Source organism: Hippichthys cyanospilos, chromosome 2, assembly GCF_059441005.1.
Source record: "Hippichthys cyanospilos isolate Australia breed blue-spotted pipefish chromosome 2, RoL_Hcya_1.0, whole genome shotgun sequence".
Classification (NCBI taxonomy): domain Eukaryota; kingdom Metazoa; phylum Chordata; class Actinopteri; order Syngnathiformes; family Syngnathidae; genus Hippichthys; species Hippichthys cyanospilos.
The window spans coordinates 23,997,458-24,023,317 of NC_142370.1; the positions used below are offsets into that span (position 1 = coordinate 23,997,458).

The 25,860-nt window shown below is 41.3% G+C and overlaps 2 protein-coding genes across 7 annotated transcripts; both read right to left on the reverse strand.

Annotated features, from left to right (window-relative positions):
* Positions 1-635: 635 nt before the first annotated feature.
* On the reverse strand, positions 636-12,546 carry arl13b (ARF like GTPase 13B). Of its 5 annotated transcripts, none has more exons than XM_088408500.1 (10): positions 11,864-12,546; positions 5,872-5,942; positions 5,543-5,792; positions 5,352-5,457; positions 3,878-4,080; positions 3,529-3,643; positions 3,304-3,445; positions 2,889-3,011; positions 1,389-1,457; positions 636-854 (listed from the first exon to the last, which is right to left on the reverse strand). In XM_088408500.1, exons 1-10 carry the CDS (start codon positions 11,920-11,922, stop codon positions 841-843), a joined length of 1,152 nt encoding a protein of 383 aa, XP_088264626.1. In that variant the 5' UTR covers positions 11,923-12,546; the 3' UTR covers positions 636-840. The 5 variants fall into 5 exon arrangements, with proteins under 5 accessions (XP_088264626.1, XP_088264624.1, XP_088264625.1 ...); XM_088408498.1 differs by having other exon boundaries at positions 636-991; XM_088408499.1 differs by lacking the exon at positions 11,864-12,546 and adding an exon at positions 6,826-7,013 and having other exon boundaries at positions 636-991.
* Positions 12,547-13,255: 709 nt separating this feature from the next.
* Positions 13,256-24,903, reverse strand: cbsa (cystathionine beta-synthase a). 2 transcript variants are annotated; one of them, XM_088407552.1, is made up of 15 exons: positions 24,745-24,903; positions 20,781-21,051; positions 20,471-20,577; positions 19,422-19,556; positions 19,230-19,309; positions 18,951-19,155; positions 18,774-18,865; positions 17,902-18,027; positions 17,737-17,821; positions 17,527-17,632; positions 16,752-16,829; positions 16,530-16,664; positions 16,356-16,464; positions 16,127-16,211; positions 13,256-13,949 (listed from the first exon to the last, which is right to left on the reverse strand). In XM_088407552.1, the coding sequence occupies exons 2-15, from the start codon at positions 21,047-21,049 to the stop codon at positions 13,819-13,821; spliced, it is 1,743 nt and encodes a 580-aa protein (XP_088263678.1). In that variant the 5' UTR covers positions 21,050-21,051; positions 24,745-24,903; the 3' UTR covers positions 13,256-13,818. The 2 variants fall into 2 exon arrangements, with proteins under 2 accessions (XP_088263678.1, XP_088263679.1); XM_088407553.1 differs by having other exon boundaries at positions 20,781-21,055; positions 24,745-24,863.
* Positions 24,904-25,860: the final 957 nt, after the last annotated feature.

A 25,860-nucleotide genomic window follows, 5' to 3' on the forward strand; every position in this document is an offset into this window, starting at 1 on the left:
GGTTATAAAAAAAAAAAATCTCATTTGCTTGTGTTATATTTTTTTATTATACTGTATTATATTATATAGTGTTATATGTTGAATGACATTTTTAGTCTCGTACAAAATGAGTAGCCACGCTTTTCCCGTGTGGCTTTTCTACACTTGGGAAACTTAGAACAGCATCCCTCGGGGAACCGGGCGATCTTTGACAAGACAATTTCAGAAAAGCAAGCTAATGATTTGTATTATTTCCTGAGAACGCAGTCAATATCATCTGACGTCAAGAACGCTGCTACATTAGTAAGAACCAGAGGCTTACATGTGTCCACGTCAAGCATATGGGTTCTGATCGATGCTCGCCATTCAGGCAACACTTAAAGCGCCGATCACAGCAAAAGTATTGATATGAGGTCAAGTAGCGAAGCCATAAGACTCCAATCAATAGGCGCAGCCCTAGTAGAGTAGAGGGATGTGGCATTGTCATGTCCAACGGGATGACAACTTGTAACCATTATCCGGATATGTGCAGGCTGCAGACTGACTGGAGTTACTGTAGTTTTAGATTTCCACAATTTGTGGAAATTCGTACATGATTGTTGTCGTTTTATTCCCCTCCATCACAGTCGCAAAACGAGTACACAACAACAATAGAGCGCTGTTCATTTTGTTTAATAACAGTAAAAACATATGGTACATGAAAAAAAGCATCGCAGAGTAAGTGTGTCCATTTTTTGTGAAACCAGTGTTATGGCGTTCGAACAGAGCATCCTTCTCCATGTTGCTCCTCCCTCTTTTACTTGCATTTCTATGCTCCCAGGCTGCTCTCCCCCAGACATGCTGAAGACTGCTGAGTGTTCCTTACACTCCAATTGCTTGGGACACAAAGCAAAAGGGGAGAGCTGTGATTTGGGGGGCTCAATCAGTAAATGGCGTTAAAAAACCACATCATGGGTGTCGCTGTTAGGCTGTGGCTTATTTGCGACGGGAGGGAGCGGCTTCTTGTAAAACTCTGTGGAGCGGAAGAGAGGGTTTGGCTAAATTATTACACGGCCAGTCATAAAAAAACAAAAACCCATGCATCACTCAAAACACACAAGAGAACGGTATGAGGGCAAACATGCTGTATGAAAAGGGATGAAAAAACGGGTGCATGTAAAGGCCAACAAGTCCTTGGAGATGGAGATGAAGAGGCGGCATTACATTAAGAGTTAAATCAGAGCTTCAGTGTTTCCTCTGCTGTGCCAAACTGAAATGTTGCTTGTAAATTCTTTATTTGAAGAGAAAACACTTTATTATTAGTGAATGAGTAAGAATGGAAACGCAAAAATTCTTTTCAAGCATGAGCTTGGATGAAAGTTGCGAAAGAATGAAACAATGAGTCGGATTCACAAAACGGCTGTTTTTACCAGAGGCTTTTGAGTCCCAGAGAGGCTCTAGTTTGGGAAGCCTAGAAACCTTTGGTGACGCCCATCCAACTATAATAAAAAAAAAAAAAAAAAAAGGCAGTATAACATTGAAGGAAGTGTCAGAGAAGATCCTGTACCTTTCAGCTTGATTGAGAAAATCTTCAATTGGGCTTAATTACTGTGAAATCTCTGATGAATATACTACAAATTATGCACCTTTATTGGGCTATCTGTGCCACCAACTTGGGCAGAGTTATTCAATACTCGTCTACTGGACCGAGGAAAATATAAATAACGTGCGTAGAGGTGTGCAGCAATGACTAACTGATCAATTGACAACTAACGTATAACTTATATTAAGAGTTGCATGAATCGATAATTGCTTCGATCTTTAACATTTTAAAAATGGAGCAAATTCTCAGAATGCATCGGTTCCTTTGTTCGTTCGTTTTCTACCGCCCATCCGGGGTACATCAGGTCGCGAGGGCAGCAGCTTCAGCAAGGAAGCCCGGCCTTCCCCTTTCCTGGCCACTCGGGATTTCACAGTCATTGCCCACATGAGCGTCGGAGTCCCCCGGCAGAACAAGGAAGTCAGTCCCCAGAGGAAGCGCTCCCCCAGAGGAAGCGCTCTCCAGCACACCCTCCAAGGAAGGACTTCGAAAAGGGCGGGTACTCGGAAGGGGGCAACCCTCTCGTCCGCCGGGGTGAAGCCCCAACAGGTGGTGAGCCCATGGAAGAAGAATTTCACCATTTTTCAGTCTTTGTCCTCCATGAAAGCACACTGACTAGTTTTGCGTTGAATCAAAATAAAACATTAGCTCTTTCTTTGGAAAACTACCATCAATACTTTTGCCTCCTTTCCAACGTGTTACAGACAGACGCATTCATTGAATTTTAATTCACTTGTTTCCCGCACTATCAATTTGGTATAATGTCCCGAATGAAGGGATGGAAATTAAAGCGTGTTCGGGTGACAAAAGCATCGACGGACCGATGAATAAAATATTCCTTCGCTGCAGCGCCAACTCCTGTATAAACATGTTGCTATCCGTCGAATGCAATATATTTGTGTTGAACTAAATCGGGCCTTGTCAAATTGTCAAGTGATTAAAACAGGCTCTCTCCCGGATACTCTATACCTGGGGTCACCAACACAGGCACCAGGTCGCCCCAAAGTACACATAAGTAGTTACGGTATCTTCTTTTTCACAGTCATTAGGGTATGCTTTGATGAAGTACAACATTATCGAGGGTTATTTTTTCTTTCTGAGAAAAATGCGAGGGTTGTTTGGGGAGGCTAAAGAGATGGATATTTCCACCCGTTTCTGCCAGTAAAGGTCATGTGAGATGCCGTAGTCATGGGAAGAATCAACTCGAATCTCAAGGCGCTCCTCTGTTTTATCAAGCAATGGTAATAATAATAATAATAATAATAATAATTCAAACATCAATATTGCAAATCAGGTAGAGAATAAAAGTGGTGAAATGGAAAACACAAACCTGGAAGGGGTTGAGGGGTGGGTTTTTCCCCTTGCCCTTCCTCCGTGTTCAGTGGGTCCACTCTGTGCTTCCTCTTCAGGTACAATTTTCTCCCCTTTCTCTTGCTTTGATCAGTGGCCGTGCCTGTGACATGTGACACAATACATTTGAAAGGATGGGGACAACGATAGAGCATATCCTATTTGTAACCGAATCTTTACGGCCCTCTTCGGCATAACTCTTCAAGTATTTCCTTAAGAGAGCGAGAACATTTGGACCTTTGCCCCTTAAGTGATGCAGAAACAGTTTGTGTTCTGACTTAGCAAAAAAGAATGTTCAGAGGTGCCCCTGTCATTTTTCACTATTCGACTGTAGTCGAAATACAAAGACAATCTCAGAAATGCTTAAAGGTAGCGTGAGGCTGGAACGCACTTACTTGAACTGGAATTATCCGGCGTTTGTCTGGCATCACCCGCCTCGTTGTGATGCTCCTCTTCATCTTCACCGTCTGCCTTCAGACTGTTGACCGTGCACTCCTGCAGCTCTTGTTGCCTTCTCTTGTTATCCTTGTCCCCACTCTGAATGAAAATTATGGTGGGAGAGAAACCGGTCGCGCTCGTAATCACATCTCGCCTTGCTTTCATGTTCAGCCTTTTCACACCTCGGTCAAGACGTTTTGAATCGGTTGGAAGGGATTGGCCAAGTTTTCTTCATCAGGTTCCTCCACGCAGACTTTCCTGCCCTCCAGTTCAGCCTCCCCCTTCTCTTGTCGCTCTCTAGAGCAAAAAAAACTGCATTCACCTTTTGGGCATCTTCAAACGCAAGTCTTTGGGATGGATGTTAGTGATATAAAGTACTATGCCTGGGTGAAATGTGTTTACCCTCACAAGTGGGAAAAAAAAAAAATCATTACATTTTGATTGCAGAGAACAAGGACAGATTTCGTCTTCAGTTAGTCAGGCAATGAGTCCATGAGACATAATCTAGTTTGCCAAACTTCCCCGGCTCACCTCTCTTCCCTTATGCGTCGGACTCGTTCTGCCCTTTCTTTCTTATCCTGCTCTTCCTGAGCACGCTGCTCCGCGGTGTCTTTCTGCACACGCTCAGTAATGGCCTCATAATCTTTGGCAATGTTGCTGAGCAGCCAGCTCAAACCCCTTTTGATAGATTTGTCAACCTTCTTGCCGTAACCCAGAACCGCAGAGCATGGCTCCTGGAAAAGGAATGGAAAGCATTTCATTAGTGCTGCCAAGTTTAAGGCAAGCCAGCTTCATTTACCTCGCACATTTCAGACAGAGGGTTACTCAATGTGGAATGAGGGCCCTTTCATCAGGATTGTGAGAAATTGTGAAGATTTGTGAGAAATTTAAAAAATAAAGAGGAATTCAAACAAAAGCTGTTCCCGAATGAGAACCTCAAGCCACATCTTCATCAAACAGGTTTTTCAAGCAATCACTATTGACTCTGAGAAATAAAAAGACTAATTCAGATGAATCCGAATCTGACCAAGAAAAGGCTTTGAGCGCATTCAAGACTAGCTGCCAACGATCCTGTGCCACATCTCCGTTCCCTGCTAGCAAGTAAAGTAGCATGCATGTTGTCTCAACAAATAATTTTCTCCAGCTATTAGAAGCTTGCTGTAATACAAAACAGCCTTTTCATTTGTGTCCACTGTAGTGGACATTTGTTTTTGGTTGACTAATTTGAGCTACCCTACTGAGTTCTAGTGTGCTCAGCAGAGAAGATTCTGGCTTTTCTATTTACGCCTCATGTGTTTGGCTGCAATGCAATTAACTGCTGTTTCGCAAGACAACACGGACACAAAAGTGAACACAAATGAATTGGTTAGGTCTCAGGAGGATATTTTCTATTCATCTGAGCACCGCAGGTAGACTTGAAGGCCATTTAAATCAAAATAAAGAAATGATAAGAAGCATATGAAAAGTACATAAAAAATTTACAGCACAAGAATGGGAATTAGGGAACAATTATATTAAAGACGGTCTTAAAGACCTTAATCGTATGGTTGTTTTTATTTCTTTGCTATTTTTTTAGCTGGAGTTAATACCATTTATGCTTGGTGACTTTACTTGGGTTGGGAGCTTATTCCATGCGTGTGCAGCTTAACATTCTAAATGCTGCCTCCCCATTTTTGCTTTGAATCAAATTGACCTCAGTCTGCAGAACGTTACTCGGTTTATTATCCATTAGCAGTTCTTTAATGTATCCCGGGCCTCACCATTCAGCGATGTGGAGACCAGTAACACAAATTTAAAGTACACTTACACTGGATGGTAAAGCCTGTAGCAGTGGAGTAATACGTACTAATCTCTTTACTTTAGTCAAAATCTTACTGCAACTGCTTTAAGTGCGTACAAATCTAAGTATGCAAGGGCAGGAAACCTAGCAGGCCAAAGTAAAACTGGCCGAACTACAGACACCGTCACTCAGCGGCCGTTCCATATCAGGTTCAGAAACACTTACGATCTGACACAGACACTTGTTATCATTGACAAGCTTCTCTAACGACAGGTTCTCAATGATGTCTGCTTCCGCCATTGCTCCTTCCTGATCCTGTTTGTTGGCAAGGCTGGAAAACGAGACAAGAGAAACGTGAAAAACAGGTCTTCCATTTTTCCAATGGGGATTTTTTTAATTCTATTGCAGCCACTCACACAAGTACAGGCTTTCCAGCGATGCGCGGGTGCTGCAGAACCTCTGCCATGGTCTCTCGTGTCTCCTGAATCCGCTGAACATCGCTGGAGTCCACTACAAACACCACACCGTGTGACTCCGAGTAATAATTCTTCCATATCCCGCGGATCCTCTTCCCGCCACCCAGATCGAAGATGGTGACCTCAAATTTTCCCTGCTTTAAGTCAACCTTCGAAAAACCCACTGTTGGAGCAACGTCCTGGGGATTGTCTGAAGACCAAAGTCAAAGATTAACAAAGACAAATCTGTATGAGAGCAGGTGATAAAACACTAGAGACAGGGTCCAGACCTCCTTGGATTCCTCTTACTGTGGCAGTCTTTCCTGCGTTATCTAGTCCGACCATCACCAGAGTCACATTTCTGTTGGAGAAGGATGAAATGTTAACTCTCTTTAATCTATGTTCATATACTCGTATTGCAACAAATCAGTGAGAGAAACCTAACTTCATTGTCGCGGTGGAATGCACAAAAAGGTCTGTTAATGTAAAAAGCGCAGTAGTGAAGTGGTTGCACGAACCAGGTATTGCCTTGCCATTCATTTACAATTTTTTTCCCCTTAACTCAGCCTAGCGGCCACTTTCGGCCGGTGGTCTAAACAGGCAAAATGGCCAAGAGCGTCCGCAACAGCCATTGCTTAAATTCTAATGTGCCCCTGATTTTTTCTAAAATCCTGAAATTTCTTGCCTGTTTAGGATTTAAAAATGGAAACATGTGTGGCTGATAAAGGCCATTTTCCCCCGCTTAAACTATTGTCCGAAAGCCGCCACTGTGCCCAGTAAAGGGTTAAGACAGAAGTCCTTTGAAATGAGTGGCAGTCCTCCTCATTGTTATTGCAAATTATGGTTGTTTTTGTTTTCTAAAGTAAAATGTTAAGTAGTGTTACTTTTTTTTTTTTTTAATTAAAAACATGAGGGAAAGAATGAACGGATGATTGGCAACTCCTCTCATTTCAATGGGGAAATAGGATTTGACGTTCAAGTTTTCTGAGTTACACAGAATGACAGAATAAATTGGACTTGCATTTCAAGGCACCAGTTTACCCTATTGGCCTGAAAGCAAATACTACTTGTTTACTGAACAAAATAAGTAGTTTCCCGCTTAACATGCTAATCTTAGAAGCTAATCAAGAGACAACTGTAAGCAGCTGACATTTTTTGCAGGCAAATGATTGCCGATATGTATCGAGGGAGACCGTACGCACACATAAACTCGGCGTGCATTTGTTTTAAATCTCCATACTTAACTTTGGCATTTGAGTCGAACAGACATCAAGCGATTAATCTATCTATCCGTTTTCTCCATTCAGCTTTCCTTCATCAGCGCAGCTTCATAAAGTAAATCCATGGAAATGAGCGCTCACTACCTGCGAACACGTAATCTTTCATATTCTACGGAGCAGACCCCTCGCGGTAATGCATCAAAGGAGAGAGCCTTGCTAAACAGCTCTAGCTGTGGGATTTAGATTAGGATTTCTGACTAAATCCACAGGGCTCAGATGCCTCCAATGTACTACGAGGGTTGCACCTAAGTTTTTATCCTTGCTGTACATGCCACTTCATCAATGCATAGTCACACTTCTGGTGTACCTAATGTCATGTCCTATGATTTGAAAACCAAAATGTTGGTTTATAAATTTCAAAAAAGCCAAAGGCAACATTTTTTGAATTGCATAAATGGAAGGAATGGAACAAAATGTAAGCAATGTAATATGGATTAGTGTAGATCTGTAAAACATTTTTTTAACTAATTAATCACAAAATGTTCCATAATTAATTGCAATTACCTGTGTTTTTCAACAACTGTTTTCTATGACGTTGTAAGAGCTATTTACTTGAGCAAATTTGTAGCGGTAACGTAAATACATAAACCTCATAGTTTCAAAAACAATTTGTTATAGGTTTTTTCAATAATTACATTATTATGATCATTTAATTAGATTATTTTCTTGTCAAATGTTAATGTTGAACCAAACTACCAAGTCTCACTCATCATTACAAAAGAAGGAAATGGATGGTTGGTTGGACAAAACAATCATAAACAATTGTGGTTTAGCAAGGGATGCAATTGTAAAAACTTTTTTTTTATACTGAGCACAAGTCTGTACGTTTCAGTAATGAAAATTGTGATGACAATGTGTCTTACTGCATTTTAACCAAATCGTATTTAAAAAAGACACGTTTACTTCAATATGCCACACACATCAAATTGCATGTTTTTCCTGACGGTCTTACCACACTTAAAAATAGCCTGTAAAACAAAGCATTTTTGTTTAGCTTGTTGGCTCTGAAGTGTAATGAGACTCGCGGAGAATGCACTGCCTTGTCAAGCCTCTGTACTTTTGTCACACAGCCAAATGTTGTGAGAAAGCCAGACAGTACTTCAAAATAAAATGTGGAATATCAAGCAGTGTATGAAATAAACAACTTTGTTACACTTTTATTTTGAAGTTTCTCTGAGGCAATGTCGTGACAACAGTCCAGTACTTGATCATCTTTACTTCTCAGCGCGAGCAGCATTCAATGTAAACAACACAATGTTTGTTCTTTTCTCAATTGACAGGGCTTTTTTTGGCTGAGTTTTTTTTTTTTTTCATGTAGTGCCATGTCACGCTGATGACTAACAATAGCTAGGCTTAACTTGACATAATGGGCACTCCTGCATGAGTGATGAGTGTTGATGATGATAAAAGATGATGATTGACTTCTGAAAAGAGTATTGTGTCTCCATTGTCAATAGTTTTGTCAATTACAGGAATGTCCAAACTTGGTCCTTGAGGGCTGCCGTCCTGCCTGTTTTTGAGATTTCTGTCCTCCTAACACACCTGATACAAATGATCAACTCATCTGCAAATCAGCAGAATCCTGATAACGATTCTGATCATTTGAATTAGCTGCACTGGACGATGGAAACATCAACAACATGCAGGATAGCGGCCCTCGAGGACTGGGTTTGGACATGCCTGTTTTAAAGTGTACATTTGTTACTAATAGCCTCCAGATTTTAATTGTCACGAGTGGCTGGGCTCTCCTTTTGCAGGTTAAAGGCTTCTAACCCTTTTCCCCATAAAATTAGTAAGCATCTATATACCGTTAGTCTGCACACTACTGCTTTTACACTACACCTATTACAGATGAACAGAACAATTAGGGGCCTAACTGTTCTGTTCATCAATAAATGCCGTGAAACAAAGCAGCTGCTTCTCAAACACTGATTGTCTGCAAGAAATTGTAAACATGCAACAAAAAATAGGTATCGCTAGGGGGACTTAAACCCGTGACACTGAGATGTCAAATTCGAGCACTAACGCAGATGTGCTTAAACCACAACGCACAATGGGGAAAATAAGTATTTAGTCAACCACTAATTGTGCAAGTTCTCCAACTTGGAAAGATTAGAGAGGCCTGAAATTGTCAACATGGGTAAACCTCAACCATGAAAGACAGAATGCGGAAAAAAACAAACAAAAAGAAAGTCACATTGGTTGATTTTTAAAGAATTTATTTGCAAATTGTGGCGGAAAATAAGTATTTGGTCAATACCAAAAATTCATCTCAATACTTTGTTATGTACCCTTTGTTGGCAATAACGGAGGCCAAACTTTTTCTGTAACTCTTCACAAGCTTTTCACCCACTGTTGCTGGTATTTTGGCCCATTCCTCCATGCAGATCTCCTCAAGAGCAGTGATGTTTTGGGGCTGTCGTTGGGCAACACAGACTTTGAACTCCCTCCACAGATTTTCTATAGGGTTGAGATCTAGAGACTGGCTAGGCCACTCCAGGACCTTGAAATGCTTCTTACGAAGCCACTCCTTTGTTGCCCTGGCTGTGTGTTTGGGATCATTGTCATGCTGAAAGACCCAGCCACGTCTCATCTTCAATGCCCTCGCTGATGGAAGGAGATTTTCACTCAAAATCTCTCGATACATGGCCCATTCATTCTACCCTTTACACAGATCAACCGTCCTGGTCCCTTTGCAGAAAAACAGCCCCAAAGCATGATGTTTCCACCCCCATGCTTCACAGTGGGTATGGTGTTCTTGGGATGCAATTCCGTATTCTTTCTCCTCCAAACACGAGAACCTGCATTTTTACCAAAAAGATCTATTTTGGTTTCATCTGACCATAACAGCTTCTCCCAGTCCTCTTCTGGATCATCCAAATGCTCTCTAGCGAATCGCAGACGGGCCTGGACGTGTACCGGCTTCAGCAGGGGGACACATCTGGCAGTGCAGGATTTGAGTCCCTGGCGGCGCATTGTGTTACTGATAGTAGCCTTTGTTACTGTGGTCCCAGCTCTCTGTAGGTCACTCACTAGGTCCCCCCGTGTGGCTCTGGGATTTTTGCTCACCGATCTTGTTATCATTTTGACGCCACGGGGTGAGATCTTGCATGGAGCCCCAGATCGAGGGAGATTATCAGTGGTCTTGTATGGCTTCCATTTTCTAATAATTGCTACCACAGTTGATTTTTTTACACCAAGCGTTTTACCTCTTGCAGATTCAGTCTTTCCAGACTGGTGCAGGTCTACAATTTTGTCTCTGGTGTCCTTCGACAGCTCTTTGGTCTCGGCCATAGTGGAGTTTGGAGTGTGACTGACTTGACTTGACTGACTAGTTGTGGACAGGTGTCTTTTATACCGATAATGAGTTAAAACAGGTGCCATTAATACAGGTAACGAGTGAAGCATCATTAGACCTTGTTAGACCTCATTAGAAGAAGTTAGCCCTCTTTCACAGCCATGAATCTTGCTTGTTTGTTGGTGACTAAATACTTATTTTCCACCACAATTTGTAAATACATTCTTTAAAAATCAAACAATGTGACTTTCTGTTTGTTTTTGTTTTTTCCACATTCTGTCTCTCATGGTTGAGGTTTACCTATGTTGACAATTTCAGGCCTCTCTAATCTTTCCAAGTTGGAGAACTTGCACATTTAGTGGTTGACTAAATACTTATTTGCCCCACTGTAACTTGGGGGGGATGCTGTTAACATGTACAATAATGACAAAAGTTAATATGGTGTTTAATGTGTATACATGAGTTGACTGTCTCCCGGGAAACAACTTGACAGGGCCGCGATTCTTTGAGCAGCAACGTTTGGGCAAATTTTGCACAATTTTTTTTTTTTTTTAAAAAGAAAATAAACCTTGTCACAGGATTATAGGCCTGCTATAAGATAAATGTTGTGTATGTCCAATCAAGTTGGTCCTGTTGTCCAAACAGCAGGGAGTACACACCCCTCTCCCCAACCACTCTCAGAAGGGAAAGATTAGTGTGCTTCTTATTTATTGCTTTTTTTTTTCCCTTGCGTGCACCTTATTTTCTTATTTTCTGTTGGTGAGATTTGCACTTCAGGGCCCGGCCACCCTAACGAATCCATGTTTTCACCACTGTTAATCAACAGGACCTTTCTTGAAGACGTAGGGTAGTAAAGGCAGCAAGCGAGAAAAACTCCCCCAAAAAACGGGAGATTGCAATTTCTGAATTAATGTCCTATTTTTAAAAAGTGTCAAAAGTAATATTCTACTATTGCAAAGTGGAAAAGGCATGTCAGAGCAGTACTTTTAAAATAAATACATGAAATAAATAAAAACACTCACGCAAAGACCTTGACATACATCTCTATTTCTTGTCTTGGTGCACCACTTAGTGGCTGAATGACTGATGTCATTTTATTTATGAGCTTAGAAGAAACACTTAATGATTGAGTCGTTAACAAGTTTTTATTGAAGGTCATAGCAGCACGTGGAGCTTCCCAAGCTAAAGGAAATAACTTCCAAAAAAGCAACTCGGTAGGACCTAGTAGGCCATAATAAATAAGTAATACTCAAATAATCGAAGTACGGGATTCAAACTCAAAGCACACGGGACCAAATCCACCTCCACTACATAATTTTACGCAGCTCTTAACAGCATATAATGTCTTAGCTTCATGTGTCTTGCTAAATAGATTTGTGTTTTCATTGATATCATGGAAGAAAATATGCTTAATTTGTCCCCATAAACTGGAGAAATCCTGAACTAAATACTAAATAAAGTTATTTTGTGATTTCAATGTCAACGTGTTGTTTAACAATACACGTTTAACAAATACAACCTAACAAAAACGGATAATTGTGTAAATTTGGGCACTTGCAGTAGAAAATATCTAACACGGTCATACGTAACACGAAGATAGTTTGTAAAGATGTCTTCTGAACATGGATAGCCCTTGCACATTTACATCAAAATGCATTTAAATATTGAGAATATTGTGAAATGTAAATGAATGGATGGGCTTACCTTGCCGGCTCTCGCCAGCGTTTCAACCAGTTACAGCAATTCGCCATGAGACTAAACATGTCAGGCCAAGTGCGAGTGACTGCAGTCAAGTGGTCATCGAGCCTCGGGAGTCCCACCACTTTTCAGACGCGTTGTGTGGCGACCGTTACCCTAACTACATTATGAGGAGTCCTTAATAGCATGAGCAGCCATTTAAATGCCTCGCATCACTTCCACTGGTAACCTTGGTGAGAGTCCAAATAATGCGAAGCCACAAACGTAGAATACATACCCCAAAATTCCGAAAACCGTTAACTGCAACTAAAGCTAGCGCTTCGAGTTGGCGTCTCGTTTTACTCTAGACACACGTTAGTCACCTTATCAAAAAGAGTTGGTTTCACCATGAACCGAGAGTAGGCTTTTAAAACAAAGCAAAATTAATAGGAGTAACATGTTTACATCGCGAACTTAGCAGCTAGCTTGCTTCCGCTTTGCTGCGCCTTCTTTCCTGTTGCTAGGATGCAGGCGTAGTTGGTTACGTCATATTTCCGCGTCAAAGAAACTAAGAAAGGAAGGTCTAAAGCCCAATAACCGCATTTGCAATCTTGAGCACTTCAACTGCGTGTGCCTGTTGAGGGTACGAGTGTGCATGGTGTCTAGATCCTCGCAAATGTTCTGATGGCCCAGGCCGCTTAGCGCCATAGCACCCGTTGGCGTTTAGCAGAGGCGTATTACCCATAACACACTGCGGAACCAAAAGAGCTGGAAAATGACGACGTTCGGCTAGAAAATATTATTTTCGTTGAACTGATATCGAAGGGGAGCACTTTGTTGCTTGTAGTTTTGTGCATAGAGGCTTATTTTCAGTGCATAACTTTTTTTCTACTTTTGTTCGTTTCCCTATAGCTCAAGAAAGACCTTGCGCGATCCCTGTCCGGATAGTAGACTAGGAACACCCTGAAATGTTTTTGAGCCAATCGGAGGGCACACAGAGACAAACATCCACTCACAATCAAACGTAATTTGGCTTGTCCAATGCTATATACAAACCACACGTTTTGCGGAATGTGGGTGGATGCGGGACTATCCATCCGTTTTCTCTAGCTCAGGGGTGTCCAAAGTAGGTCCTCGAGGGCCGCTGTCCTACATGTTTTCCAGGTTTCGTTTCCTGACACACCTGATACAAATGATCATCTCATTAGCAAGTTCAGCAGAAACCTGATAAAGATCCTGATCGTTTGAATCAGGTGTGTCAGGAAACGAAACCTGAGAAGCATGCAGGAGAGCGGTCCTCGAGGACCTACTTTGGACACCCCTGCTCTAGCTGCGTATCCACATGCAGTAGGCGATGGTTGCAGGGCACACAGGGAGGAACAATCATTCATGCGATGCATGACTAATAAAAAATGGAAGTTGATAATGTGAGATCTTTATTGAAGCCTCAATAGCAGTCACAACAAAATGAGTAAATAAAAATAATGTTCCCAAACACCCCAACAACTGCATTTTAAGCATAGACCTCATACGCACAATGTTTTCGCATACACCCACAAGCAGCAAACATATGCACTGTAACTAGAAATGAATGACACAGTCTGTCTCATCTTGCTTGAGTCATGACAAATCTTCAAGAGTCTCTGTTCTCATATCCCTTTTCTGAAAGAAAAAATGTCAAACAGCAAAAGCTTTCTACTGGAGCAAACAACATTGTTTATACACAGCAAGCAGATTTACTTCGTAACAACCAATTTCTGCAAGCCAAAAAAAAGGGGGACAATGTCAAGTTATACTAATGGCGTAACATATTTGAAAATATCCTGTTTCATTTTTTCAAATTCATGTTCACATGACCATGAAAATGAATCTCAATCATCATTGTTTTTCTTCATCGTATTTGTAAGACTGAACATAACTGTATACATTATGATGCTGTAAGAACTGTACAAGCACACGCCGCATTACACTGCACCGTTCAGTCACAGCTCGTCCGTCGACTCGGAGAAAGACCGCTCCCTCCGCTCACGGCCCGTGACGAAGTTGAGCAGGTCAACTGCGGTTACCACCCCAAAGACCATCTGCTTCAAACTGGGAGAGCCGTCTGTTAAGTCTGAAACAGAAGACAGAAGTGCAGGATTCAGACACCAAACATTAACAGTGTTATATAAACTATGTCCATGGATGCAGCGCCTTTTCGACTTTGTAGATAGACTTTCACTTTTATAGCGCTTTTCTACCTGATTTAGGTACTGATAACACAACATCCGGCACCACTTTGGAGTTCAAGCGTGTTCAAGAAAACTTCAACATGGTCACAAAGTTTGACAAGCGCATACCATAGATGTGTTCTCAAGTCGCCTGGGAGCTGTTTCAAATTGTGAACTATAGGTTCCGTTTAAAGGGATAGTAAACTTAAGCCATTTTTAGTGGTAAAACGTTGATATTTTGTCTATAATCCATTTTGGATTTTGTCAGGTACTGCTGACTGAAAATGACATCACACGTACTCAAGGGTTTAGGCAACAACCGAGGGATTAGGTAACAACAAATAACAGCTCAACTTTTGAATGTCGCATGACTAAACACCCCCCAAAAAATGGTGTCCGAACCATCGAAACTTTTCGCCAACACTTCATTAGGATTCATTTACCCTCTATGGCAGCGGTCCCCATGGATAACTGGTACAGGGCCGCGTGGGCTGCACCCAAAATAATGTTTTGGAAATGATTTAGTTTAACAGTTAAGAATATTCCAACAACACAAGAGTAACACACCTGACTGTGTTTACTAGCTGAGAATGTCCCCTGTTGTTGTTACAAAACTTTAAAAAAACTGCAGCTACACCACACTGAACTATAAACCATGAGGGGAAAAATGGTGCCTTATAATCCTAAATTTACAGCACACATTACGTGCTGTTTGACATTAATTTTCCTGCATTTTCAAAAGTACTATACCAGTGTCGTAAATGTTTTCATTTTTCTATGCTCACTACTTTAGTCGGATTTTTCTTCGCCTTTTATGCCAGCTCGAGTAGAAGAGTGCATGACGCCGACATTAAAAATGATGCAAGCATATTGCAGTTGCTTTGATGTCGGGCTGGCGTTGTGACAAAAGAAACACAAACGGAGACTTGCTGAGTCTTCATTTTAAGACGTATGCTCTGTAGTTGTGTGAGTCGTTTCCATACTGGATGTGGAAGCTGCGCATGCAATAGAGGAGACATGTCCAAAGTCCGGCCCGGGTGCCAAATGTGGGCCATGGTCAATTTCTATCCGGCCCTTGGCCTGCGCCATAAAATCAATAACGTCTGGCCCGCATGGAGAATGAATACATTTGGCAGCAGCGCTTTTACCTGCGTGTGCTAAATGCTGCCATCTATAGGCTCAGTTATGAACAGGAAATTAGTATATGAGTAATTGACTGTATGAGCCCCTAATTTTCTAAAATAGCGACAATCAACATAAGGAGGAAAGCTGCGCTGCAGTGTGACGCAGAGAGATGCGGTCAGCACCAGCAGCTTTATATGGCCAACTTTTTCCGACAGCTGGATAAGGACAAGTTTCCGAGAGACTCGAGCGTTTGGTAAGAAAACGCTAAGCTTGTTCCGTTTGACGCATTTGCGTGAGAAGACATTCTCGGTTATGAACTTCAGTAAGAGCCGTGTGAGGACACGGCTATTGGACTCGCACTTACAAGACATCTTGCGCATCCATACTACTGCCATAGAGCCAGACTTTTTATTTTTTAATGAGTCCTGCACTTGTTGATATGACTATTACTTGTTCATTTCTCTGGTATTGTGTTTAAAAATTCTATAAATGATAAACTGACGTGGTGAGATTTTTTTTTTTTGTTTCAAATGCAATTTGCACCCAAGAGTACAATTACTTCTGTTCAACAGTTACAAAAACGTTAGTGTTAAAAAAAAGTGAAGTGAATATTCAATTTCAATATTTAATGTCTATTCAATTTTTATACACGTTTCAAGTTACTTTGTTATTTCTGTTCTGTTTTTCTTTGTTCTCTTACCAGAGGGTATTTTAGTTGACGTCGTTTGTCGTCGTTCTCCTGCGGAAGCCGCTCTCCTCTGCCTCTTAGCATGTTTTGCTTGGACATTTTGGTAAGTCCCTCTTGGTTATATTTTGATATACGATCTGAATTCTGTTGTACTTTTACCTTTTTTGCATTTTGTTTGTATCCACCCTTTTGGACATTCCACATTCTGTCCGAGTAATGGAACATAATTCTAACAATTAGGCGCCAGAATATTTGAAGACAACTTACATTGGATCTGCTCATGAACCACCAGGGCAAAATGATCAATTTCCAGAATGCGGGACAACTTTCCCAAGTTATCCAACAGGCGGATCTGAAATTATGAGGCAAGGGGACAGTGAAATAAAATCGGTATTAAATCACTAAATACATGAGCTGCTCAGTCAAATTAAGCCTTAGAACAGACTTGACTAGAGCTATGAAGACAAAATAATCAGGATTATGAATATTTTCTAACCTGTTTGAACTGCTTGTAGAGCACTTTGCTAACCGGGTCTGATAGCCGGATCTTCCCAGCAAGTATAGAAGCCAGCATGTTCCCTAAAGTCACCATGCCCAGGATTACCCTACACATAAATACACAATGAAGGGACTTCTCCATGGCAAATGTTATGTGCTCTAGGTCACCTACCCTGACTCATCCACCACAGGCGCCTGGTCAAAGCCCTTCTCTTTGAGGATTTTGATGGTCCTCTGGCAGCTGACCGTTGGCAAGACGGTGAGAGGCGCGGACAGGTTCAAACTTTGCACGTTTAGGTTCCACCACCTGAATGAGAGAGACCGTATCTGTTAATAAATGTTCCGTTCATATTTGAAAGGAGTGGATGACTTGTACATGTAACTTTCAACATACCAGGGTTTTTTCACCATAAGCTCCTCCTCACTCAGGAAGCCCTTCTGCACCATCCATTTGTCACTCAGGAATTTAGACCTTGTACATGACATTTTGAAATTCATTTACACAATTAATTCGAGCAGAGATCAAAATTGGTTCAATGTAGTGGTGAATATAATAATTATGAGTCCTTGTTACTATGGAAATGAAATAAAATGATGCCATCCATTTTCAATACTGATTATCCAGTTCGGGGCCAGGACCAAACTTGGATTTCCACATCAAGTGACAATTCTGATTTTTTGCTGTCAAGTGGAATAATTCAGATGGTATTCATTGTAGCGTCAACATCAGGCTTAATCAAAGCGTGCATAAAAATCTGAGACATACAGTATCACTATACTATATGGGGATAAAAGGTAGGGCCACGTATCAAACACACCTTGTTAGTGGGTGCTTGATAGATTGGAAATACATGGACTGAGGATTACATTTTACTCTAAAAGACTACATTTGGTTTCGGTCTAAAAAGAGCAAAAAGTTGAAAGTACAATTTACACGTGGACGAGAGCAAAATATTCAGAGTAAATCCAAGCGTAAATTGTACTGTGCAAAATTCTAAGCTGCAGAAAAACCACTATGGTCAAAATATGATACGTTAGGCTGGATGATTTGGAAGTGTTGCCTCAAATCCAACACAACGCAAGTTCAACCTGACAAAATGAATCCTTTAAGGCAGCAGTCCAAACCATAAGGGTCACTGTGCTGGGTTGCTTTATAACCGAACCCTTACATGTAGTTTCGGACTGAGTCTGGAAGGATGACTACGCAACGCTGTCCTTCTTTCAACTCTTTGGCAACATTGACGGCAGCTGCCATGGCTGTGCCGGAACTTCCCCCTGTTGAACACACAAATAGTTTAACTGCCAAAATAGACTGCATGGTGGCGGAAATATTTACGGTATTGCGAGTATGTCTCTGGTTGGCATGTGCAAGCACTTACCGCACAGCAGACCCTCATCCCTGATCAGCATGCGAGACATATTGAAGGACTCTTCGTCGTTGGACTTGTACCAGGTGTCGATTACCTGTCCACACCAAATAAAGGCATGAGCGACCCCACCGGACGTAAGCAAACATACATGAAGAAAAGGCTGGTGCAACTCACTGATCTGTCAAGGACTGTAGGGATGAAGTCGTAGCCGATGCCCTCCACCTCGTATTGGGTTTTATCTGTCTTGTTCAGTTCTTCTGGCTCTGCGAGGCAAGAGCCCATTGGGTCGACACCAACAATCTACACACAACATTTCCAAATGTTAGCCACTGCCTGTATTGCTTTCACGCGTTCTTCAAACAAAGTACTTTAAAATCTTTGACTGGGCCAAAAAATGACAATCGGCTGTTACGTCAGATGACGTATCGCATGCTGATTTTTGGCCATGTCGTCCATCCAACTGCTCATCCTGTTTACAGTTGGAAGCGACACCAGCTGACTAACAAAACGTAAGCTTCACCCAGGTACAGTAATTGTAACAATTGTACACGCTTGTTGACTGCTTGTGAGTAATACCGCAAATAAGGCCGTTCATGTCATATATTACTTGATATCCTACAGTTCACTATAGAGGTGCTGCTCCTCAACTTAATAGCTAGAAAAGCTCGCTTGAGGCATCTGATTCGAACTACTGCTGGACACCTCCCCGTTCAGGCGTTCCGGGCATGTCCAACCTCAAGATAATGACAGAAAAGCAGAACCAAATGGAGGGGGAAAGGTAAGTCTGGTCGTCCCCCTAATGCTGTGCCCATGTGACCTAACGCCAGGATAAGCGGAATAAGATAGATATACATAAGCCTTATCGCAGTGGTTCTAACATACCTTTATCTTGCTTTTTCTTGCTTCATGTTCAAATACATGTGCTCTCAATTAGAAAAGAAAATTAGTGTTCCTGTTATGGCAGAAACCATCATGAAATTTCAGGTGCCGCCCAAAAAGCCTTCATGGGAACCGCTGCTTTATTTTAATCTCTGGTAAAGACTTGCCTTGATGTTGGGGCAACGTTCCTTCAGTTTACGGGCAATGCCTGTAATGGTTCCTCCAGTGCCAGCACCTGCCACTAGCATGTCCAGTTTACCTATCGAGAGAATATACACGGAATCTCAACATGCCATCAGAGTGCAGTTTTTAAAGTGTTTTGTTATGGCGTGGAAGTCCTATACCGTCACACTGCTCCAGGATTTCTTCAGCTGTGCTGTCATAGTGAGCCAGAGGGTTGCTCGGGTTGCGGTACTGATCCAAGATGTGGGAGTTGGGGATCTCATTCTTTAAGCGCCAAGCGACGCCAACGTGGGATTCTGGGGAGTCGAAGCGAGCGCTGGTCGGTGTGCGGACGATCTCAGCTCCAAGTGCTCTCAGGACATCCACCTGCAAAGACAAGGGGTCCTTTGAAATAATGTCCCAAAACCGATTCCAGGCGAGTGTGAGGCACAGACACTCACCTTCTCCATGCTCATTTTCTCTGGCATGACAATGATGCAGCGGTAGCCTTTCACAGCTGCGGCCAGAGCCAATCCAATACCTCAAGACAGGCAAACAACATTTACAAGGTCTTTGCTTTCAACTCATTAAAATACCTCTTGTCATAGCAACACATGCCATTGTGAACGCAAACATGACATGTGCTCAATTACCAGTGTTGCCTGAGGTGGGCTCAATAATGGTATCTCCTGGTTTGAGGACCCCCGCTCTCTCCGCGTCCTCCACCATTCGGAGACTGATCCTGTCTTTGACACTGCCGCCAGCGTTGAAGAACTCACACTTGGCCACTACACACACATTATGGAGGAAGAACATAGGACAACTTTTGGTGGTAATTTATACAAAGCTTATCAACGTACAGAAAAAATAGAACATAAACAACTTTGGGGGTACCAAAATGTAGTTTTCTTAAAGCAGTATATAGTGCAGTATTCTAAGTGCAGTCAAATTGTCATTTTTGGTCATCCCAAACCCAATTTATTCTAATTTTTGTGAATCGGATTTTCCAAAATGGGTCTCATTTGACAGCTAGCAATACTGTATTTTAGGAATCAGGTGGGAAACTGAAGGATCAATGATATATTGATTGAACATTTTGCTCCAACAACGCAAGTTGTTTGCAGTGGGAGATTGTGTATTTTGTTGAACATATCAGAGGATGTTTGCAGTGGAAAAGTTTTGGGTGGGGTCAAATTTCACAGCCACATTAAGGACCAGAAGGCCCTTAACAGATCTCCAATGCAATATTGTGCCAGCTTAAAGCCCAGACCCTTGCCAAGGGACCAGGATGACGTGAACTGTTGGGAGTTGATACGTGAGAAAGGAAAAATGTAAAAATGTTTGTTGCTTATATTGCATTCAGCCACGGATATGCCAGTCTGACCCAGTCAAGGTCAAACTAGGGTTAATGTGGCCACCGAACTAAAGTGAGTTTGACTCGTCAGATATACTGAACCGTAAGTGATTAGAGCCTATGTATGTATAGAAGCCTGATTTGTGCCTCACTTAAAAGTGTCCATTTGATGTTTGTTGATCCCCAACATCTTGCTGAAAGGATGTTGAAATCCATTTAGAACGATAAATGAATAATTTCAAAAAGAATTTATAATTTTAATATTAACATGTTTTGAATTCTATGAACCTTTCCTAAAATATAACGTAATCTTCCAGCCAGACTGAAAACCGAGTGAAAGTAACTCACATATTTCACATTTGAGTCCAAATGCTTTTGGAATTTTGTTGATCCGCACCAGGGGCGTGTCACCGATCCTGTGCAAAATGTTCGGGAGAATGGTAGGCGCAGCCGTTCTGTCGGCATTAGAATAATAAAAACAGGCATGTCAGGAAAAACGCATTCATTGTAAAAATTACAGATGACTGGCAACTGCTGTCATGTCGTAACATTCAAGCTCGATCAAGGCATCTCCCAAATAAGATTTTCCAAGCGAAAATCACTAAGAGGGTCTTTGCACTGGTCTAAAGAGACGCAAAGGCTTGAAGACAAGACTCACCGTGCGATTTGAGCATGAGGAGAATCTGCCTGTGAGGCCCCGAGACTCCACTTGCAGCGGCTCGGGAGGTCCGGACGGATCCATTTCCTCTGAATGCCGCCATTCGGTTCCCCTTTGTCATCCACTGCAGGCGCAGGGTCGAGCCCGTTCAGCGGGACCAAAGCCTCACGTAGTTTGACTTCGCCATTGGTTTGGTGAGACAGCTTGGCAATGTGGGGACAAATGGGACTTTTAACTGGAGACTCTTTGGCCATGGGAACTGAAGGCATGGCTTACTCAGGAAAAAAAAAAAAAAAACAAGAAAAGAATTTCAAAAACCTGTTCACCAAATTGTTCGATGGAAATGTCCAGAAAAACAAGCTTGCTTGAGAAAGGAGGTTGAGCATGTAGTTCTCATTTGGGAGTATTGAGCAATGGTCTGAACGCCCAAAGAAAGGAGCTCAATAAACAACACACTGAAATGATTCGGTAACTATTCATGTCCAGTCACGCCAACAATGATTAAACCCAGGATGTTTTTCCCCGCAATGGTCTGTACACATTGCCGTTGTTGTTTACTTTCTCAGCACATATTTGTTTTGCTCACATATTAATTTAATTAGATGGGAGGTATTATGAAGAACAGACTTTGTAACTCTTTCTACACAAATAGATGGGTCTCTAATGCAGTCACACACATCAAGTGTGAAAATAAACAACCAAGTAATTGTTTTTCTCAGTTGTGTATTTGCAGAGCTACCGGTTGGTAAGGTGCGCTGCGTGTTGTGTCGTTACAACACGAGTAATTTGCTTAATTCCATGCCAGAACAAACACAGTCTCCATGGACACCGCTTCAATTTACACATTTGCCTATTAGTACCCTAAGGTGTCAAATGAAAGAATCCCAAGTTTGAGCCTCCTGGCACAAACAGTTTCTGAGTTACAGCCCTTCAAATTTGGAGGTGTTACGCCCACTTTTAGGACCTAGAGTTTGCACAGTAAATTCGACCATATTTGGAGGTCGTCAACGTCTGTTTTGAGGTAGGAACTAAGGCATGGACCAATAACCGGTTGACGGTTTACTGCACAGGTGTCAATCCCAAGGCCGGCCGCATCATTTTATGTGGCCCGTGAATTGCTGATTTGACTTCGTTTCTAGCTCAAATACCAAACTTGCATGTTAAATCCTCATTTCTTAAAATAGTAATAAAAACAATAAATAACAAAATTCTTGTCAAATACGTTTTTTTGACACCCTTGACTAGTGCTTATTAGGGCTGCACGATTATGGGCAAAATAATAATCATGACTATTTTGGGCAATATTGAAATCAAGATTATTCATCATGTTTGGTCAAACATGACCATTTAGTGCTCTTTTTTTTTTTTAAATAAGCAGGAGATAAACAAGGCGTCAAAGCGTGATACTTATACAAAATCTTAGCACACAGGGCAACACAGCTAACTTACTTGAATAAATAATATATATAAATAATATATTAGGGTGAGAAAAGCTTTTGTCATGCAAACGTGGGAAACATTGTCCCCTTGTGGTAGGATGACAAAGTACATCCTACTTTGTAATCCCTTGTTACGAGATTAATCTGTTCCGCGGTTGGGGTCGTAAAGCGAATTCACCGTATGATGGGCAATCCAAACCTATGTTGAAATCTAATGCGTTTAGAACCCAGGGTCAAAAGATCAAGATTGTACATACATATTAAAAATTGGAACGAAAATAGTATAGTAAGTGATGCGTATATATAATATACATGTATAGAATCAGAAAACAAAATTAATAAAAAAATATAGAAAGGATGTATTTACCCTTGAGTGGCGCTTGTTATGATCATATTCCCTAACAAGGGTTAACTACAGCATCGTTTCCATATAAATAATTTTCTTACTTCTCTCTTTGACATCACTAGCAATCTTGGGACCCATGGCTAACCCCAGAATCTTGATGTCACCCAAGTCTGAGAGATGACTGAACGAAGCTTTACCAAACCAGATCAAGTTATGACACTTGGCGCATCATATATGTCCTCCTCGGACCTTGCAAGTTGTGTCTCAAAATGCGACTTCAAAAAAGGCAAACCAAAGTGCTCTTTTTTTTTCTCCTTTTTTTTAAAATCAAAAACAAAATTTTCTGCTCATTCTAGCCAAACAAGCTTGCTGTCTGTATAGTTTTAAGGGTTACAGGTGATAATATTAAAAGTTAGTATGGAAATGTAATTCAGTAAAAATATAATACATAAATCTAGTGCCCCTCATATTGGATATTCATGGAAGCGCGGTGCAGTTCAGTGATATGCTATGTTGCGAGGTTGTCTTGCATGATCCTATCCACACAACAATCCACCTCTGAAAATATATAATTAGATGCAATTGATGTTTTTTTTTTCCTTCTTGGCATGCATGGAGGACAGAGGTCTTTGTCTTAAAAATAGCTTACCATTTTTTTATTTTTATTTTTTTTTTTTACATTTTTGGGGTCCAAATCCTGGAAATGTTTTGTGTTCAAAACATTTTCAAATGTTTGACCTTTGTGTTTGTGTGTGTGTGTGTGTGCGTGTGTATTGCGGGGGACCCCATGACAAAATGCAAAATGTCTCAAATTCACTTTGTTCCTGTTCATATCGTTTTCCAACTGTCTTTAATTGTGTGTAAGTGATGTATTGTGTTTGAAATCATCCTGCACCAAGCCTTTGAGTCTTGAAAAACACATTTTATATGGTTAAAAGAATACTGGCTGAATTCAATGTTTGTTACTTTTTACTTTGATATCAACTGACATTTATGACCACAACCTATCAAAAAAAGCACAGAAAAATCACTATTGATTCCCAGATACGGAAAAACAATAGGTTTGCATATCCCGCAGAATTTCCTAAATATTGGCAATTTTGTGAAGAAAATATAACTGATGACTGAACCATCTAATTAATTAATCGCTATGTTTTGTTGAGCGGTTAGTTATGCGTTTCTGAAATACCAGTGTACCGTATTGTACTTTGAATCCTGTTAAAATCTTTTGCGTTATCACGCGTTATCTGTTATAAAATGGTACAAACTTACAAATTCTGCCTAGGTATGCAAATTTATGTATCATAAGTGCATTAACATAGATTTTAGGAAGCGACTGCGTTCACCGTAGGCCAAGCTGCTAAATTCACTGCCATTTACTACACGGGGAAACTTGATCTGCCGTGCACGGAACAACTGCGTATTGCATTCACTTTGACCGTTGGGATGGATGCGTGTAAGTTATAAAAGGGATACTTCCGTTTGCTTACAATTTGGAATTACATGCTACAAAGGAGCCAAATCAGTTGTAAATTCGTATTATGCTTAAGTGTACCAAAAGGGTCAGGAATTTCTAAGTCACATATGGCATGATCAGTCGAATTATGAATGTGGGGGAAAACCATGTTATTCCGGACGGGTTAAACCCAGTTTGCACGGTCAGCAAAAAACAGAACTCAGCAGCCCAGACAACACACAACGCAGCAGCCCAGACAGAAAAAAAAAAACACATGAGGATAACAGTGACTCGCAGGAATGCAGACCGAATAAACATAACGTCGCAAATGAAAACATGGAACATAAACCATCGATGTGTTTGAAAGCAGACAGTGTTCCACTAAGCAAAAGAAAAACGATGCTGCGACTGTTGAAATGTTGCATCACAACAAAGCAATGTTCAAAACAGCAACCTCGCAAATCTCCAAATGAAAATTTCCACAAGCACTGTTTCGCTCCTTTTCGTAAAGGTAATGACAATACATTGTACACAATAACCAAAAATATCACAGAGGGGCTACTTTGATCCCAAAGGTCAACCCAGACATTTAAAGAGAGCACGCAGGTAAGAGTTGCATCAGCTTCCGCGAAGGTACCACACGCACTACATCTAAAGTGCCATCATTTACATGAATAGTTTTACACTATAACACTGTAGGATGGTTGTTCGATTTTCACTCACCTATTAATCAAACGCGACCCCCAAAAAGAGCAAATGTGTTGAGACAAGCGCGGAACACGCTAGATGCCGTGACAACAGCTAGGAGCGAGCTACGTACGTTTCGTAGCTTCCGCGTTGAAGCACGCAGACTTGCTACTTACACTTTGGGGTAAGCGTCAGGGCCGTTGCCGATTGGCTGTGGCGAGGGCGTCTTGCTTGACCCTATCCACTAATCAGAAAATGTGATTTCTCACTATCGGATTGGCTCACGCAGTCCCCGCCTTCTGTTTATCTTTTATTGACAGAACAGACGTTTGACGTCGTGGAGATAATCTGGGGACATTTAAAATGATTATAGATGGACAAGAACTAAAAAGAAACGCACCACGGAAATGATTGATGGTGAACAATGTGATGCGCACTTTCCATTTCGGGAACTACCTCGATTGTAGACATTTTCAAAAGGCTGTTACGGTGGAGGCGGATAGGTAGCAACAAATAAATAAATGCCGTATATTGCGAGGTATGCGAATTTATGCAGTCATTCTAGTCGGACCAGTTTTGTCGCTACAAGAAACGTTGATGATTTGCGGCACTTGGTTGAACAAAATTGCACTTTTAACAGTCACAGGTGAATTTAATCTGAACCTCTGGACATACACGTCAGCTTTTGATTGTGTTGGCTTTTTACAAACGCAAAATTCAAAACAGGCGTTTGATTCTGTGACTTTCCATGGGCATCCACTTCCATGCCTTTCTGTAACGTTTCCATTCTCTGTATTACAATTTGCAGCTTCCTGACCCAAACTCAAGGCCCTCTACGCTATGAGAACGTCTGAAGGTAAACTTGGTCTCGTGATCTCAAAATGTGGACAGCATTGCACATTGTGATGTAACATACCGCAATTGTTGTCTTGTTCAAAAACAATAACTTGAGCAAAAAGTAACAAAACAAAAAAAACAACCAAACATTTACAGTGTCATGTATGAAATAGTTTCAAGGTTGAAAAAAGTAAATACAATGAAGGGAATACTCCATTTGGAATAGTGTATTTGAGATTTTCTTTAAATTTCACCCCAAAGGCCAAGATCTTTAACTTTGTTTTTGAGTAGTGTTTGTTAACTGATATCGTTAAC

Bases quoted from the DNA above. Each gene is read 5' to 3' on its own strand.
- arl13b (XM_088408498.1), bottom strand. From the start codon at position 11,922: ATGTTTAGTCTCATGGCGAATTGCTGTAACTGGTTGAAACGCTGGCGA. The intron at 3,446-3,528 runs GTGTGAAAAGGC...ATTTTCATTCAG, and splicing joins TTCAAAACGTCTTGACCGAG to AGTGGGGACAAGGATAACAA. The intron at 3,012-3,303 runs GTAAGTGCGTTC...CACATGTCACAG, and splicing joins GCCGGATAATTCCAGTTCAA to GCACGGCCACTGATCAAAGC.
- cbsa (XM_088407552.1), bottom strand. From the start codon at position 21,049: ATGCCTTCAGTTCCCATGGCCAAAGAGTCTCCAGTTAAAAGTCCCATT. The intron at 18,028-18,773 runs GCAAGTCTTTAC...TGTTGTGTGTAG, and splicing joins AACGTTGCCCCAACATCAAG to ATTGTTGGTGTCGACCCAAT. The intron at 16,465-16,529 runs GTAGGTGACCTA...ATTTATGTGTAG, and splicing joins CCTGTGGTGGATGAGTCAGG to GGTAATCCTGGGCATGGTGA.